General features: G+C 42.7%; 4 protein-coding genes across 4 annotated transcripts in view; 2 read left to right on the top strand and 2 right to left on the bottom strand.

Moving 5' to 3' along the window:
- Nucleotides 1-581: 581 nt before the first annotated feature.
- On the top strand, nt 582-5,139 carry gipc1 (GIPC PDZ domain containing family, member 1). The gene is made up of 7 exons (XM_067570215.1): nt 582-852; nt 1,282-1,846; nt 1,934-2,119; nt 2,295-2,475; nt 2,964-3,076; nt 3,177-3,258; nt 3,381-5,139. Exons 2-7 carry the CDS (start codon nt 1,547-1,549, stop codon nt 3,530-3,532), a joined length of 1,014 nt encoding a protein of 337 aa, XP_067426316.1. The 5' UTR covers nt 582-852; nt 1,282-1,546; the 3' UTR covers nt 3,533-5,139.
- Nucleotides 5,140-5,720: 581 nt separating this feature from the next.
- On the top strand, nt 5,721-9,135 carry trim35-12 (tripartite motif containing 35-12). Its single transcript, XM_067570229.1, has 6 exons — nt 5,721-6,571; nt 7,017-7,112; nt 7,729-7,959; nt 8,042-8,064; nt 8,161-8,279; nt 8,530-9,135. Exons 1-6 carry the CDS (start codon nt 6,038-6,040, stop codon nt 9,087-9,089), a joined length of 1,563 nt encoding a protein of 520 aa, XP_067426330.1. The 5' UTR covers nt 5,721-6,037; the 3' UTR covers nt 9,090-9,135.
- A 92-nt stretch (nt 9,136-9,227) lies between these two features.
- LOC137167884 (C-signal-like) lies at nt 9,228-11,924 on the bottom strand. Its single transcript, XM_067570216.1, has 6 exons — nt 11,734-11,924; nt 11,441-11,495; nt 11,103-11,290; nt 10,776-10,937; nt 10,581-10,691; nt 9,228-9,402 (listed from the first exon to the last, which is right to left on the bottom strand). The coding sequence occupies exons 1-6, from the start codon at nt 11,875-11,877 to the stop codon at nt 9,289-9,291; spliced, it is 774 nt and encodes a 257-aa protein (XP_067426317.1). The 5' UTR covers nt 11,878-11,924; the 3' UTR covers nt 9,228-9,288.
- A 2,608-nt stretch (nt 11,925-14,532) lies between these two features.
- Nucleotides 14,533-16,293, bottom strand: part of kcnt2b (potassium sodium-activated channel subfamily T member 2b) — a 38,155-nt gene continuing 36,394 nt past the window's right edge. Inside the window, exons 28-30 of the mRNA XM_067570228.1 lie at nt 15,091-15,436; nt 14,805-14,889; nt 14,533-14,692 (exon numbers count right to left, since the gene is read on the bottom strand). Of these exons, the coding sequence (XP_067426329.1) occupies nt 14,575-14,692; nt 14,805-14,889; nt 15,091-15,436 (549 nt within the window). The 3' untranslated portion in view covers nt 14,533-14,574. The remainder of the gene's footprint in view (nt 14,693-14,804; nt 14,890-15,090; nt 15,437-16,293) is intronic.

Genomic DNA, 16,293 nt, shown 5'->3' with positions numbered 1-16,293 from the left:
AAAGAAAAGAATTTGTTCCGCTTGACATCTTGGATTTATGAAACGAGGAGGTGGACAGACAAGCTTTACACAGAGACACCATAGATTTACAAGTCCCATTAAGCAAATCAGATGGAGTAAAGCAATAGAAGAGTGGCAGAGGAAGTGAAACACTGAAATAAGGGGCAGGTTTCTATACAACTTAAACAACAAAGTCAATTCAACAGTAAGAAATATAGGTAGGTCAAAGAAAGAAGAGGTCATTTGCAACAGAACAAGTCTAGGTTATTCCAATTTAAACAGCACACTCGGTATAATAGGAAACCATCCAACCGGATTATGTGACTGCTGTCAGGCTGAGGAGACTATTACGCATGTAATCATAGATTGTTCATGATCAAAAAAGACAAGCTCAGCATAAAAACTCTAATGAACCTGTGAAGTGGGTCGAGCAGTAGAGTTTTATTTGAGTTTATTAGACAGACTGGACTAATGGGTAATCCCTGGTCTACACTCCGAAGCAGAAGGTGGCGGCAATGCATATAATACGCTGGTTTCCAACCGCCTTTAAAAGAAGAAGAAGAAGAAGAAGACCAAGAACAAGAGGAAGAACTTAGATTTACGAGGGCACCTGAAGGCGTCATAGTTCCACCCCTGCTGGGCTGGCAGAAAGCTAATCTACAGCCACATACCGACACACAGATACTGTACTTACCTTACAAGCTGCCAAGTCAATCTGTCAGCAGCGGAGGAGGAAAACATATGTGACTTTTTTTCCACGCGTAATTTCATTTTTAAGAAGTCACAGCGGCGTCATTAGCAGGCTAAGCTAGAAGGAAGAGCTAACGACAGTTGGCTGAAACTCCTGCTCCGGTGAGAATGACTGGCCTGCCATGTTTATTACTCCTTTCTGTTCACGTTTAGCGAGCTAACTAACCTCAGGTAGATAATAATAACGCTACAACTTACTCCTGACAGGGTTTAACAGCCACCGATTGAGCTTCCGCTGTTAGGAGCTAAATGCTAAGTTGCTAGTCAGTGTTGCTATAAGTGACAGATAATGTGGAAAATGTGTCTCAGAGCTAGCAGCTAACAATAGCTCTGTCTTCGCTGTGTCTTGGCTGTCAAAGCTTCAAGGTGTCGAGGAACAGCTATGTTGGCATTTTTAAGAATATTAGCATCATTATATGCTATTTTTTAGAATATGTAAGGATACATAATATCTAAACTGTTGCTATAACTGAGATGTCACTGTTTTGGTTAATGTGTGAGGGTTAAATAGTTTCTGTCTTTGTTTTCCAGTTGAAGACCTCCCACTACAGGCTGCTGGACTTCACAGATCCAGCTATGTGAGCTGCTCTGATGTGTGGTTTTGTAAATCCATTCAGTGCCCGGTTAAGACAGCTTTTAAGCTGGTCTAGAGGACTTCACTATCACTGTGACGTGAACATCCAGCAGACTTGAAGCTGATTCTGCTGGAAAAGTTGTATGCTGGCCTGGATTGTAGCTTAACTTGAGAGCAGCCGCCCTCCCCCTCCACTCTCTCGGCTCCCCCTGTAGGACAACTATGCCTCTGGGTTTGGGAAGACGGAAGAAGGCGTCCCCGTTAGTCGAGAACGAGGAAGCGGAGCCTATCCGCGCCGGTCTCAATGTGCCAGGTATGGATGGCCTAGATGGAGGTGTGGTCGGGCTGGGAGAAGGCGCCACCTCTGAAGGTCTGCCTCCTCCACCCAGCAGCATGCGACCTCGCCTCATCTTCCACACCCAGCTCGCTCACGGCAGCCCCACAGGCCGCATCGAGGGCTTCAGTAACGTGCGGGAGCTCTATGCCAAGATTGGTGAAGCCTTTGGGATCCCGCCGGCTGAGGTGAGCTGTCCTGCAGATTGTGACGAGCGTGAGTTCACCAGCAGAAAAAGCATCATAGTAAATCTGTGTTTTTGTGTCTCTCCACAGGTTATGTTTTGCACACTGAACACTCACAAGGTGGACATGGATAAACTATTGGGAGGTCAGATTGGGCTAGAGGACTTTATTTTTGCCCACATTAAAGGTCAACGAAAGGAAATCGAAGTGTTCAAAGGGGAGGATGCACTAGGGTTGACGATCACTGATAATGGAGCTGGCTATGCTTTCATCAAGGTGAGTGATGTTAAAATAGCCAAGAAAATTGATTTCCTCTGACACAAAGATCCACAGGGAAAAACAAGACCCTGGACTAAATAAAGAAGTAATTGCTGCACAGAATATGAAAAGTGAGAGAGCGACGAGCTGGATAGAGGTTTGGATTGCTTCATTTGAATCATGCTGTTTTCAGAGAATCCGAGAGGGGAGCGTCATCCACCAGATCCAGGTCATCAATGTGGGTGACATGATCGAGTCGATCAACGGCCACCGCCTGATTGGCTGCCGACACTACGAGGTGGCCAAGATGCTAAAGGAGCTGCCAAAAGGAAAGGAGTTCACTATCAAGCTGGTGGAGCCTCTCAAAGCCTTCGGTAGGTGTGCGAGGAGGAGAGATGCTGGGCTTTTAGACGGTTCTGCCCCACAGTCCTTGAGTTGGTGTAGATAGTCACAATCACTCAGCACACACTGACACGCTAGAGTAGATAAACACGGCTATGAAAGCAGTATTTAAATTTAGATTTTATAGCATTTCAGTTGCTATACTAAATGTCCTCTACACCTTATTTTGACTCTCAGCGCAGCTCCCAGATTTATAGTTGACCTAAAATCTTATCATATTTTCTTCACTGTAATGTTAAAAGGTGCAACAGAGCGTGAAATCATACATACCGAACTAACTGTATTAACTGACCCACAGCTCAAGCACTAAGAATCAGGAATGTGCAGTGAGAGCAGAATGTGAGGGCGTTTATCTAAAGAGGGCACGATGTTCAGCGCTGTCACAGCTGGAGACTGATTTTTTAGGACTGTACAAAATGTTAAAGGGATCTCTTGTCTCTTGTTTAATTGTTGTGTGCAGATATGATCAGCCAGCGGTCTGGAGGATCCAGGTCAGCATCAGGGGTTCAGCTGGGGACCGGCAGGGGAACTCTGCGGCTGCGCTCCAAAGGTCCTGCTACTGTGGAGGAATTGGTGAGAATACACCTGTGGACTAAAATCAATCTGTAAAGTTTAGAAGATGTAATTCTGTTCCATCACCTGAGTATGAGATTTTTTTTTTTTTATTCTCCAGCCTTCTGCATTTGAGGAAAAGGCCATTGAGAAGGTGGATGACCTGCTCGAGAGCTACATGGGCATCAGAGACAGCGAGCTGGGTGAGTGTGTGTGTGAGTGTGTTGGCTCTACTGGTGTCATAATTAGTGTGTATCACTGGTTTTGGGATCACTGACCGTTCTCTGACCTCTCTCTCTCTCTCTCTCTCTGTCTGTCTCCTTAGCGGCTACCATGGTGGAGCTGGGAAAGGACAAAAAGAACCCTGATGAGTTTGCCGAGGCTTTAGATGAAACCCTGGGAGACTTTGCCTTCCCAGATGAATTTGTTTTTGATGTCTGGGGAGCCATTGGCGACGCTAAGGTCGGGCGGGTGTAACTACAGAAACTAATAGAGGAGAACAACCTGTTTGTGTGTGTGTGTGTGTGTGTGTGTGTGTGTGTCACCCACGACATTTGGCACTACTAGAAAAAACTACACTACCGTCATGAGTTTGTTTTTATTCTCGTGTATACTCCAACTATTTTTAATTTAGTTTTGGGAGACTCTGCCTCGACAAAGAGGATATTGCCTGTGGGAGGATATTGTCAATGGGAGAAGAAGTTGACTGTGATGACTTCCCAAGTGCTTTTATGTGTCTTCCGGCATTTTCCAGAAACTACAAGCACGCTGATGAGCATTCCCTTTGAACCTGCATGTCATTATTGTAGAAACTGGCAGTGCAACAAGTTCAGCACAAGTCTCTTAATATGGGAGAAATGAAAGAAATGCTAACACAAAGTAGGCATAAAAAAATGTGATTTTTTTTTTTTTCTTTTTCCACATTGCACCGTGTTGCACTGCGCTGTTAAAACCAACAACAAAAGTGAACAGAGATTGCACTGTACCGAGTTGAGCGGCACAGTAATTGCACAGTACAAGACATTCGCCTCAGCTTCAGCCTCCCTGAAATACAGTGAACCACTCGATGTTACTGTTATGTTTTACAAGCATGTGCTGTTATATTTTTATCTTCATAATGAATTCTGCTGGTTTTATGTTCTTTTTTTTTTTTTTGTAAAAGATAAAAAATTGGGATTGCAAAAGGGTCATAGTAAAGTGTAGCTTGCTGACTAAAAGGTCAGTGGTGTTTGTTCACTGTTAAAATACTCCATGCTGTAATGAAGCAGCACATTCCAGTTTTACTTTCATACATTAAGACAGTGTTAAAGAAAATCAGTGTTAATTTAGCTTTTTACTGAAGGTCATTATATGAGAGTGAGAAGCAGATTGGCTTCCAGGTTTGTGGATTGTGTTGACTTTTTATTTTTTATAGCTAGTGTTTTTATATAAAGTGATGTGATGTCTACTTTAAAAAAAAAAAAAAAGGTTTGTGTAACAGATGAAGAATGATCTTGTGTTGCGACTACTTTATTGTTTTGAAGCATTACAGAGACAAGTGTTAAAGAAGAGAAGAAGTCATGAGATGGAGTAGTTGTGTAAAAAAAAAAAAAAAAAAAAAGGATCTGTTAAGAACAAAATGCCTTTATTTCTTCTCATTTCATGCATTTTATACATTTCTGTTAGAAGTATGCATTCTGGTGCATGGTGCTTTAAAAATGAAGTATACTGTCATTGAAGCAGAATGATACCAAACTACTTCCATCATGTGTCACTGACATCGTGACTTGTGTTGTTCATAGAGAGGAAAAAACGGGCAATGTTGAATTTTCCAAGATGCACCAACTACTCCGCGTAGGTAAACATGTCTTAAAAAAAAAAAACTTTAGGTGTTAACCTTTTCAGTATATCCAAATGTATGAAGCTATTTTGTAGTAAGTTTTTGTTTCATTCTTCAGAGTTAATGTATATCTAAAAGGATTATGTAATGAAACTGACGCTAGAACACTGTAACACTGAGAAGAACACGTTATTTTGATGGCTTTGTATCACACTGTTGTCATTGTCCAATTATAATGCAATAATAACATTGACATGGCAGTTTTCCCTCTGTTTGGTCTTTCTTAAACACAACACATTGTTCTTAAGTTTTAAGCTGAGAGTACATTCAGACATACTGGTTTGACCTGGAAAAATGTTTATTTATATGTAAAACTGTTATAGATATACACTTTCTGTTGTTGAAACAGACGATCTCCTGGAATGTCTTCCAACGTTCACAGAAATCATCCCAGAGGGCGTGTTGTGTGTTTGTGTTTCTTCTCACTCCTGCATCCTCCTGAAATATATATGATGATTCACCAGACAGTGAAATCCCTTTGAGTATCAGCGGGGCATCAGGGGTAATGATATACTGTACCTGGGTAAACTTGATAGTGCCAATCAGGCTCAATGGGGTCACCTCCGGGCTTTACATGTAAATCAAGGAAGGTGGCAAATTGAGATCTGTCCTAGTTCAACACAAAATAGTTTTGCAGTATGTTTAGATTATAAATAGGAAAGATTTTTGCAGCTGTTTTGAATTTGTTTACCCTCTTAACATCACCAGTGTCTCACTACTATACCTCCTATTCCTGCATTTACTGGTCTTTCGCCAAAAAACTGCCAGAGCACTTACAGCAATGTTCTTGCTTTTTCCAAAGAAGAAGTAAAACATGATTTGGATTCAGCTGAAGTCCACCACTTTTCTCAGAGCCCTGTCACGGCCGGCAGATGAGGGGCGGTGACATGTCCTTTATTTACTAGAAGTGAAGAAAACCTGTTCTTCAAGTCCCTGTTGATCTATAACCCTGGTTGCTCATGTACGGTGTCCAGATTACTGTGTGGACTCGTGCCGCAGTCTTCACAGAGAGGAGCGCAGCTGAGAAGTCTTTTCTTCCCTAACAGAGTGCACTCTCTGCAACAAAAGCTATAAAAGCAGCCCCCCACCAGCAGGAACCTGCCATGGCGTTGCGTCCACGTGCTTCCTCTCAACCTGGGAAACTTTCCTTTTTCCACAGTCCCAAAGTGGCTTCAGCCCTTCGACCACGGGCAGTTTCCTCACGCTCAGGCTCCATGCTGGAAGAGGAACTGTCTTGTCCTGTCTGCTGTGACATCTTCAAGGACCCCGTGGTGCTCAAGTGCAGCCACAGCTTCTGCCGGGCCTGTCTGCAGCAGTTCTGGAACAAAAAGAAGGCCAGGCGCGAGTGCCCCGTCTGCAGGAGGAAGTGCTCTCTGACGGAGCCCACAGTCAGCCTGGCCCTGAAGAACGTGGCTGATACCTTCCTCAGGGAGCAGGAGCGCAAGACAGCCACAGCTGGGGCTGGTGGGGCAGGGGAACAAGCTGGGGTGGTGGAGGTGAAGTGTGTCACACACGGGGAAACTCTCAAGCTCTTCTGTCAGGATGATTTTGAAGTCCTCTGCTGTGTGTGTCACACCTCCAAGAAGCACCAGGGCCACCGAGTGTGTCCCCTGGAGGAAGGAGCTCAGGACCTCAAGGTAATGTGTGGAGCTGCAACGATAGTCGATTGACAAGATAATTAATTGCCAACTATTTTAATGATCGATTATTTGTCATTTTTTTTTAACAAAAAAATACAAGAATTCTTTGGTTCTGGGACAAAACATTGTAGGTTGCATCTTGGGCTTTGGGAAACAGCCATCAACATCTTTCACAATTTTATAATGATAATGAAAACAATCCTAGTAATGTTCTCTTGTCTATCTGCAGTTTGTTATAGTTACAAAATTCTTTTGAAATGCACTGAATGGTTTTAAGAATTGAAAAAATTTCTTTCCTGACGTCCCCAGCACCATTCTCAGTAGTTGTGCAAAGTTAAATAGATCTTAATATAATGATGATATATAATTTTCTGCCACCTAACTGGCTCTTAGGATGCATGTTTCCTGACATTTTGACGCTTTCTCTACCCTCACCCCTCAGGCAGAGCTGAAGCAAGAGCTGGCTCCGCTGAAGAAGCACCTGCGTCGCCTGTATGAAGCCAAGGAGGAGTGTGATGACACAACTGTGTACATAAAGGTATCAATAAACACAGAGATCCACGAAACACTAGAGGACCTGCATGGGTGCAGACGTGACTGTGACTGAAATTGAGCCACGTACTGTTAGTGTGTAAACATGTCAACCAAGGTGTTAGAGAAGCCATGTAGTTTGCTGTTAAGGTCTCGGATTGGGTAACGATCGGGTGATGAGACAGTATTTGTAATATATACTCGGCTGCAAAAACAAGAAAACAGAAAGTGAGTCACTTTCAGATCATTTTAGAAAAGGTGTTTGTGCAAACTCAAAACTACAGCAATCCTATAATACAATTTATTTGAAAGGATACTAGACAGATATAATAAAAACCTATAAAAGGCATATTTAATCCAATAGGTAGATCATAGTGATGCACTTAGAGATACAATATACAGTAAATAAAGGAAACAAAATAGATCTATAATAGGGTATTATGGAGACATTTTACTTCTCTCAGTAATAAGCAGTAAAGGTCATTATCCCTTATTGAAGAATGGCAATCCCAAAGGAGGAGATGTAGAACAGAATGTTAGAGGAGTCATTTTTTTCAGACTGCAACTCCGACTCAGTCATGTTATCGTATATTCGCGTTGACCCATGTTTCCACGTGTGCTAGAGCCAGACTCAGACCACGGAGCAGCAGATCAAAGAGGAGTTCCAGCAGCTGCGTGAGTTCCTGCAGAAGGAGGAGACGGCTCGACTGGCCGCCCTGCAGCAGGAGGACGAGGAGAAGAAAGAGCTGGTGAAGAAGAAGTCCGAGAGCATCACCAGAGATATCCTCACCTTTTCTCACGCCATTATTGCCATTGAGAACGAGATTGCATCCAGTGATGTTCTTTTTGTTGAGGTGAGTGGGCGTTAATGTTTGTCTTTCTGTATTCATCTGACCTTACTGACACCCTGTTTGTAATACTGTCTTTTCATTTCAGAATTATACCAACACAAAGAAAAGGTGAGAGATTTTTAACCCTCTGCAGTATCTGTTCATAGATTCGGCTTACTAGTTATTATGTGTTGTTGAACTCTGTGTGGGATTTTCTACTCACAGAGCACAGATCCCGCAGAAGGATCCAGAAAAAGTGTCAGGTGCTCTTATTAATGTGGCCAAGCATGTCAGTTCCCTCAAGTACCACGTGTGGGAGAAGATGGCGGAGCTGGTTCACTACAGTAAGCACTCACTTGACTCTGTGTGTGAAGTCTGGTTATGTGTTAAGTGTAATTTTGCGACCCAATTCAGGATAGTTGTTGTGGAGTGCTCAATCAATATTTTGACCCTGTAGAAGAACAGTGTGTGATCAATACATGCTGGCCTTGTGTTCAGTCATGTAGCTTTGTCAATAAAGGCTTTTTTCTGCCTTGAATGTTGGGAAGAAATCTTGTGTACATCACAATAACCACTATGCTCTTTTCCATTAAGCACCTATCACCCTAGACCCCAACACTGCCTACTCCTTGTTGTCCATCTCCAAAGACCTGACCAGCGTGGCCAACAGTGGATGCCTGCGGGAGCTCCCGGATAATCCTGAACGTTTTGGCCACTTTGTGTTCGCACTGGGCTCCGAGGGCTTCACTTCAGGTCGCCACGCCTGGGAGGTGGATGTGGGCGACAAGGTGGACTGGATGCTCGGCGTGGTCAAGGGATCCATCGACAGGAAAGGCCGCATATCGGGCTGTCCTGAAGGTGGTTTTTGGATGATCTCGCACTACGAGAGCGAGTACTCGGCCATGACGAGGCCCAGCACCCCGCTGCATCTGGAGGGGGAGCTGACCAGGGTCAGAGTGCAGCTGGACTACGAAGCCGGTGAGGTGACCTTCTCTAACCCTATCAGCATGACTCCGATCTACTCCTTCACCGACTTCTTCACTGACAAGATGTACCCCTTCTTCTGCCCGGGAGCCAACATCAATGGAAATAACCCCAAACCTCTTAAGATCTGCCCCGCCAAAGTGGCTGTGTGGAACAGCGCGACGTGGTGATTGGAGAACAGTCACCAGACGAGGAAATGATTGTATTGTAAATTCAAGAAGTTATGTGTTAAGTGTGAATTAAATAATTGAAGCAGATGATGTCAGTGCATGTTTGTGTGTAAAATAAGCATGATACAAGCAAAGTAATTAGGACAAGTATAGGTTTATTTAACTTGTAGTTTATGAAGCACAAAGTAACTGTTGAAAGCTACCAGGGGACAGTCTTGCCCTTATAATCCAGGAAGGCTCCATTGTGCTTTTCAGTCAAGGAGGCCATCACCCTGAGTATCCCCTGCACACTCTCCGGAGCAGCAATATCCGCCTGGTGGTCGAAAACACACAGTAAATATGGAAGATCACACAGGATACACTGAAAAACACACTGGATATAGCCTCTACAGCTACATTACCACATTCAGTCCTCATCGGGGCCACTTTCATATGTGATCTATATCTGATTTTAGTCCTCAGTCTTAATATCATGTGACTTTTACATCACCTTGGCACTTTGGTGCATGCGTGAAGGACAGCGGCAATTATGGGTGTTCAGTGGAGCAACAGTGAAATGACGCAAGAAGACTGCAAAATACAAACTGTCATGAAAAGGGATGGCTATGCAGGATCATAGGAGAATGACACTGCAAAGATTAAAGCCTTAAAAATAACTTTAAAGAAGCTAAATACTTGAATGAAACAAGCCGATGGTGCATAACATGTCCATTTCACAATAAGCTACAGTATATTCTAATGCAGTTAGTCTTCCTATAAAACACTGGAGCTGTGATAGAGGTGACAAGTTCAACAGTGTCACCTCTACAGTGTGTTTGTATACTTCAACACAAGGATTCCTCACAGTTACCTCACAAAGCAGAATAAGCAAGTTAGGAAGATAAATGTAACTATGGCATTGGTAATGCAATATCTCTGAGAACTTAAATTGGTGTTTTGTTTGTCAAAAATGATTTATGGATGTGATGCTGTGAGATATATTTATTTTATGAGATATTTCATAACACAAGTTTATCTATCTAACTTTAAATAATCCTGCTTTGCGTGATGTCTGGTATTGCTTTTGAATATCTGGATTACTGATGGATGACTTGTTCAGACTGGTATCAAACACAGTAGGAAACACTTTAACCTAAAAATTAGTTCTTGAGCAAAAGAATATGAAATAAACACCAAAATCCTGCATTGTAAATGAAGACTACTTTGTAATAAGATCTGCCACAGTGATAAGGCTTAGTTGTCTCCGTTTTCTCCTGTGGTTTGTATTGATTCTACAATTCAACTACTGCAGTTATTTCTTTGCTATTTTCAGAAACCATGCAACGATTGCATAAACACTCATTGTGTGTGATATGTGAAATTATACAGTGTGATGTTGATATTGTACTTCTCAATGAATAAAATAAACTTTCATTTAGAGACGACTAAGGTTTCTCCGCATTGTTCTATTGTATCCTTTATGGGTGGACTTGTGGCAACTGGCTGACTCACCTCTTCTCCACCCATGTCAGTGCGCACCCAGCCAGGATGAAGCACTGAAAACAGAATCCCATCCTCCTTCAGCTCCTCTGAAGCACACAGAGTCAGCATGTTCAAAGCCGCCTGAGGAGAGGGAGGAAAATAACTGTCATAGAGCAAATAAGTTGATGTAAGTTGAGGTCACAGTGTCAGTGGGTTGTCACTTGCCTTGCTAATGCGGTAGGAGATGGCAGGTAAGGAGGCATATGACTGTTTTAAAGATTCCATTGACGCCATAACTGAGGAGATGTTGACAACGGCTGCTTTGTTGCAGGACATCCCCGGCATACCACTGGCCTTCACTGCTGCACGTAGGTGAGGCAGGAACTCCTAATGACGACCACCGGGAGGAAGAGAGGGAGGCATGTGATGATGAGGGTTGTCAGCAAGAGAACATAAACTTTAAATGTACAGTGGGATGACTACACCCTATTTCCTTCTATTATTTAGGAAAAATGCAGTATTGAGGTTATGTGACATTTCCTCTGCCCGTACTTTAATAACGTTCATCGGGCCCATGACATTGGTGTTGAAGGCACTCTGCATGTCCTCGGGACTGGTGTCCTGCAGGTTGCCTTTGGCCAGGATCCCTGCATTGTTAATCAGCAGGTTGAGACCCCCCGTCCCCACCAGAGAGCCAACCAGTGGGGCAGCCTGTTTTATGCTACAAAGGTCAGTGACGTCTGACAGAGAGGGAAAGAAAGTGGAACATCAGTGGCAGTCAATAGCATACAGACAGATAAAATATCAAACTACTGGGTTACTCATAAACCCGGATCAAGCGCATGCTTGGGCATGGAGGCATGACAGAGGGTTTGATAGAGAGCTTGTACCCAGGCGGATGACGGATATGATTTTGGGGTGCTTCTTTGCCAGAGTTTGCAAGGCCTGTAAATACACAGAGAAAATGTGTCCATTATTCAGAAGGATCAAAGAATCACACAATGTTAATCTCTTGTACTTACTTTATTTTATGCAAGATGTTGCTTCCTCTCAGTAACTTAAACCTTTTGGTTTGCATTAACTTTTTTTCCTTCATTTTTACCTTTTCCATAATTTAGGGCATAGAACATACAGTTCTTTGCTGAACAGGCCAGTGAGTAACAAAGGCAGTACAGACTCTCACCTCGGTCTTCGGTCCATGTGGATTCCTGCAACAGGCAAACAGTTTTCTCACTTGAGAGGGGGGCTCCATCATTTGCTTAACCATCTCCAGGCCCAGGCCTCTGTTGGCCCCTGTGATAAGCACGCTGACTGGTTGGGCTGCCATTTCCTCTGTCTCAGTTTGCACAGTTCTCTGTCTGAGCGCTTACATTCAGCCTTTGTTGAATGTTTAATCTGACTGGCCACACCCACACTCTCATTTCGCTGTGTGTGTGTTTATTCCATCTTCTGCTTTACCCCCACTTGGGCAATTCACTCAGGCTTGTGTACTGATATGGAGCTTTGCCATAACATGAAGTGAAATAAACTTCCAGAAGACAAAAACATTTTCATGACAGCAGACAAAAGAAGAAAATACAATGGTAATGATGTGTAAACATGCTATGCTGATGGAAAGGGTTTGTGAATCATGGTGGCTTTTCAAACAACAGTGCAAAGCAACAGAAACAGCAAAGGACTTCCTAGTGATGGACTTAAGGGGAAAGTCCAGTTAGTTGACCAGTTGTTGCTAAAAACACACCACAAAACTGTGTACACAAGAAGAGTCATGATAGACTTTGCTCATATCAGTAATGTTTGCCTAGATTAACTTTTGCAACACATGTAGCAGCATAGAGTGGTCTTTGGTGAGCTTTGGGACATAACAGTAGATGAATTAGAGCAATTTTATGCACAGTGTTAATGTATCAAATCTAAAATACCGCAGGAATGTAAGCAGAGTAAACCACATGAAAGACATACTGTGTCAGACAATTAAAGGACTAGTGTGTAAGATTTAGCGGGATCTATTGACAGAAATGGAATATAATATGTATAAGTATGTTTTCATTAGTGTATAATCCCATGAAAATATGAATTGTTGTGCTTTTGTAAGCTTAGAATGAGCCCTTTATATCTACATAGGATGCAGGTCCCCTTCCTTGGAGCGCGCCATGTTGCACTGCCATGTTTCTACAGTAGCCCAGAATGGACAAACCAAACACTGGCTCTAGAGAGGGCCTTTTGCGTTTTTCACGAGTTTTGCAGCTACTGTAGGTTCTTATTCAATTGGTTGCAATCTGCAACCTCACTGCTAGATGCCACTAAATCGTACACACTGGTCTTTTAAGTGATTCATTTGGAAATCATATAATGTGACTCCTTCAATACCAAGTTATTTTACATCTGACGATCTGTTCATCTAATGAGTGAAATCGTCTGAGGAGATTCTGCTCATGGCTGCACAAACTGACACCAAACCAGCAATAAAGCAATGACAAGCTATATTGACTGACTTTAATATGTACATATCTTCATCTGTTATAATGGCAGCTACAGCAGTGGTGTTGGCGGGGATGCTAGTTTGCATTCCCACCACATGGCCACACCATTTCTATGTGAAATGGCACATTCAGAATTTCTGACAAAAGATTCACAGAGGCTTGCAAATCCTTGGTAAACAGCATAAATGTCCACCCCAACAAGTAATTTACTGTAATATATAAAGATTCGAATCACGTCTCTTTAAACAGCTGAAAAATTATGAAATACAATACAATATGCTGATAAACAAGTGGTGATCTCACCCTAGTGGCAGATTTTTTCACTTGTTATCAGAAAAATAAGATTTTTTGTGAATGAAAAGCAAATTATATTGCAGATTTTAATTCTAAATTAGCAAACTAACTACTTGTTAAAGTGGATATTTATTGCAGTGTGCAATAAATACAGCAAATATTTACTTGTAAAGCTTATAATACAGCTTCAACACAGAGTTGAGCCGACAGCTCTCTGACAGTCTCAAAAATGTTAAATTATAAGCTTCACAAAAGTAGTATTTATTGCAGGGCTATCGTACTGGATGGCATTATATTACGGTACATGTTCCTGTTATTTTGTCCATCCCTTGCATCTCTAACATGCATGTCAGCAAAAGCAAGCTGGTGGCGGGACAGCTCACACTGACAGAAGCAGAGAGAGTGGGACTTTAAGAAAAACAGGCAAACAATAAAACAGGAACAGGTTTGTTTCCAGAGTACTCACACAGCTGAAGACAAGAACATACTTCAGTGCGACTGCTGACGACAGCAGTGCGACTGAATGCCCTGGACTGATGATGCGTGCTCGCTGTCTATTTATGTCCATTATTCAGACTGGTGCTCTTTGGATTCCTCCGCTGCTGGTGAGCGTAAAACGGATGTGTGCGTTTGAGAGTGTAAGCAACAGGTAAAAAGTTTCAAAAAGACTTTATGAAGAAGAAGAAGAAGAAAAAAAAAAATTAACAGGGTGTGTGCACTGTAGTATCAGTTTCCAATACGTTAAACAACATTAAGTGTGACGAAACACACCTACGACACAGAGAAAGACACAAAAATACATCCCTTTTGGCAGCAGATTCCTTTGGCTGTCCGGATAAAATTGGCAGTGTCTTGCTCTTGATCCATAAGCATACGTACACATTCATTCGCACATTTGCACACACATACAGTACATACATACATACACACCGCACATACATGATGCAGTACAGAACATGCACGTACACGGATATAAATACATGTAGTTTTTCATTAAATGCACTTCTGTGTCCCCAGCTCTCTGCTTTGAAAATAGGAAGGTGCATAAATAAAACATTCCCATCGTTATAGAAAAGGTCCATGCATTTCCGGCACCACTGAGTTCACCAAGATTGAATGTTGAGAAAATACGAGGGCCATCGGGCTGCATCGCTCTCTGTCTCACTATTCCTTGATTTCTTGAGCGTGTTGTTGTTGTTTTGACAGTGTTTTGACAGTATATTTGTCTTTTTGTTTTTTTTTTTCTCTCACAGATGGGTGCTGTCCTGCGTATCAAACCTGTGGCTCTCTGTGAGCCCGGCGCTGCACTTCCTGCTGCTACCTTGATTGGGTACCAGAGAGAGGGGGTCTGGTCTGATCAGGTACCTGCAGATGGGGCACAGACAGGGTGGAAAATAGCACCCTGTAATATGTGTAGCTTTCATGCTGTGTTCACATTTTGAGAGTGTTATCAATTATATTGACATTGTGTACTCACACAACATCGTGCAGCTCCAGTCTGGTGTCTGGGGAAGGGTTGATGAGGATGTAAGATAGTCTGTTCCCTTGGTCTGTCATCCCATCTGACACAGGAAGAAAGAGGTGAGGCAGGAAATAAAATAGGCACAGGATATACAGCAGGCTGTGCTACATCCGTACACACAGAATAGAGGTTACGTTACAGTGAGTCACAAGACAGGAAGATACATTTAGATAAAAATGGACACAAATGGAATACACAGTAAACAACAGGTCTGCACTTGAAATCAGGAGCAGGTACTTACTGAATCCAGTGGGAGAAAGGCCCAAATGTTTCATCCTCGTTCGCACCAGGGCGTTGAGTTCCTGCCTCTCCGAGCGCCTGAACAGGGTCAGTCTCTGCTGGCTGATCCTCTCTGCAGCACTGCCCGCAGCCCCCTTGGCCCCGCTGGAGCTCCGACCTCCCTTCCTGCTCAGCCGCCGTGCCCACTGCATGCTCTTCCTCCTGAGCAGTGGGTGGTCCGAGGAGTGGGAGGAGGTTGAGATGGGCTCAGAGGAGGTGGAGTTGCGGTGAGCGCCAGTCCGGGACAACAGGGGCTCTCTGGGTTCTCTGGTGTCCTCGTAGTCTTCCACTGTGATGGATACCTGGGACTGACACACAAACGTAACCACACATTCACATATACAAAGCTTTGATTTCCTTATGCAATGTGGTCAAGCTGTTATCACATAGATTTTATTAAATCAGTTCTTTACCAGCGCTGTCCAGGAATTAATACTTTCTTATCATGGTAGACATGAATAATGAATGAGATATAGTATATATGCATATAATGAATAGTCCAACATTCTCAAATATCTTTTCAGTTCCCAAAATAACCACCATGCCAAGTTTTTCTTTAAAAACTTAGTGTCAGTTCCACAGTGGGAAAATTGTCAATTGTTCCTGCACCATGTTAAATATGTAGATTTCTTTCAGACTATGCAGCTCTCCTATCTCATTTGATGAGTATTAATGTCAAAACTAAGAACTGATCTTGATATCTGACTGCGTTCATACCTCTGCATCCATTTGCTGGCAAAACATGGCTTGTGGGGAAACACCAAGGTCATAACTTCAATTAGAATTTGAGAAGATGTCTCTATTTAAATAAAACCTTGTGAAGACATACTTCACATTTTGGATATTGCAGTAGTTTCATTGTAGCTGGTCAGATAAATATTACCAGTATTAAGAGAGTAATAAAAAATATCTAAAAAAGAGCTTAGAGACTAAAAAAATCCCCCTCTCTGCATTACATCTCATAAACAATGAAATTTGATGAGCATATTGATGCTGGGGAATTAACTGACCTCCATGGCCTTTCCTATCTTTATATTTTGATTCCCAATACAGGTCAACAGGTCAAAATCATTAGTATGTTGTTTCTTCCAACTCTTTTGTATTGTGTGATGTAATGAACATTGTGGCCTCTAGGGGTTGCTAGCATGTCTTTAGAGTGGGAGCC

This window comes from Thunnus thynnus, chromosome 17 (assembly GCF_963924715.1).
Source record: "Thunnus thynnus chromosome 17, fThuThy2.1, whole genome shotgun sequence".
NCBI lineage: Eukaryota > Metazoa > Chordata > Actinopteri > Scombriformes > Scombridae > Thunnus > Thunnus thynnus.
The sequence above is the reverse complement of the archived record's forward strand: the minus strand, read 5'-3'. Positions and strand labels throughout refer to the sequence as shown.

Coding starts and splice junctions, on each gene's coding strand:
- LOC137167884 (XM_067570216.1), bottom strand. CDS start 11,877: ATGGCAGCCCAACCAGTCAGCGTGCTTATCACAGGGGCCAACAGAGGC. Junction 10,938..11,102: donor GCCCGATGAACGTTATTAAA/GTACGGGCAGAG, acceptor GGTCGTCATTAG/GAGTTCCTGCCTCACCTACG. Junction 10,692..10,775: donor TCTCCTACCGCATTAGCAAG/GCAAGTGACAAC, acceptor CCCTCTCCTCAG/GCGGCTTTGAACATGCTGAC.
- trim35-12 (XM_067570229.1), top strand. CDS start 6,038: ATGGCGTTGCGTCCACGTGCTTCCTCTCAACCTGGGAAACTTTCCTTT. Junction 6,572..7,016: donor AAGGAGCTCAGGACCTCAAG/GTAATGTGTGGA, acceptor CTCACCCCTCAG/GCAGAGCTGAAGCAAGAGCT. Junction 8,065..8,160: donor TATACCAACACAAAGAAAAG/GTGAGAGATTTT, acceptor TTCTACTCACAG/AGCACAGATCCCGCAGAAGG.
- gipc1 (XM_067570215.1), top strand. CDS start 1,547: ATGCCTCTGGGTTTGGGAAGACGGAAGAAGGCGTCCCCGTTAGTCGAG. Junction 1,847..1,933: donor TTGGGATCCCGCCGGCTGAG/GTGAGCTGTCCT, acceptor GTCTCTCCACAG/GTTATGTTTTGCACACTGAA. Junction 3,077..3,176: donor CTGCTACTGTGGAGGAATTG/GTGAGAATACAC, acceptor TTTATTCTCCAG/CCTTCTGCATTTGAGGAAAA.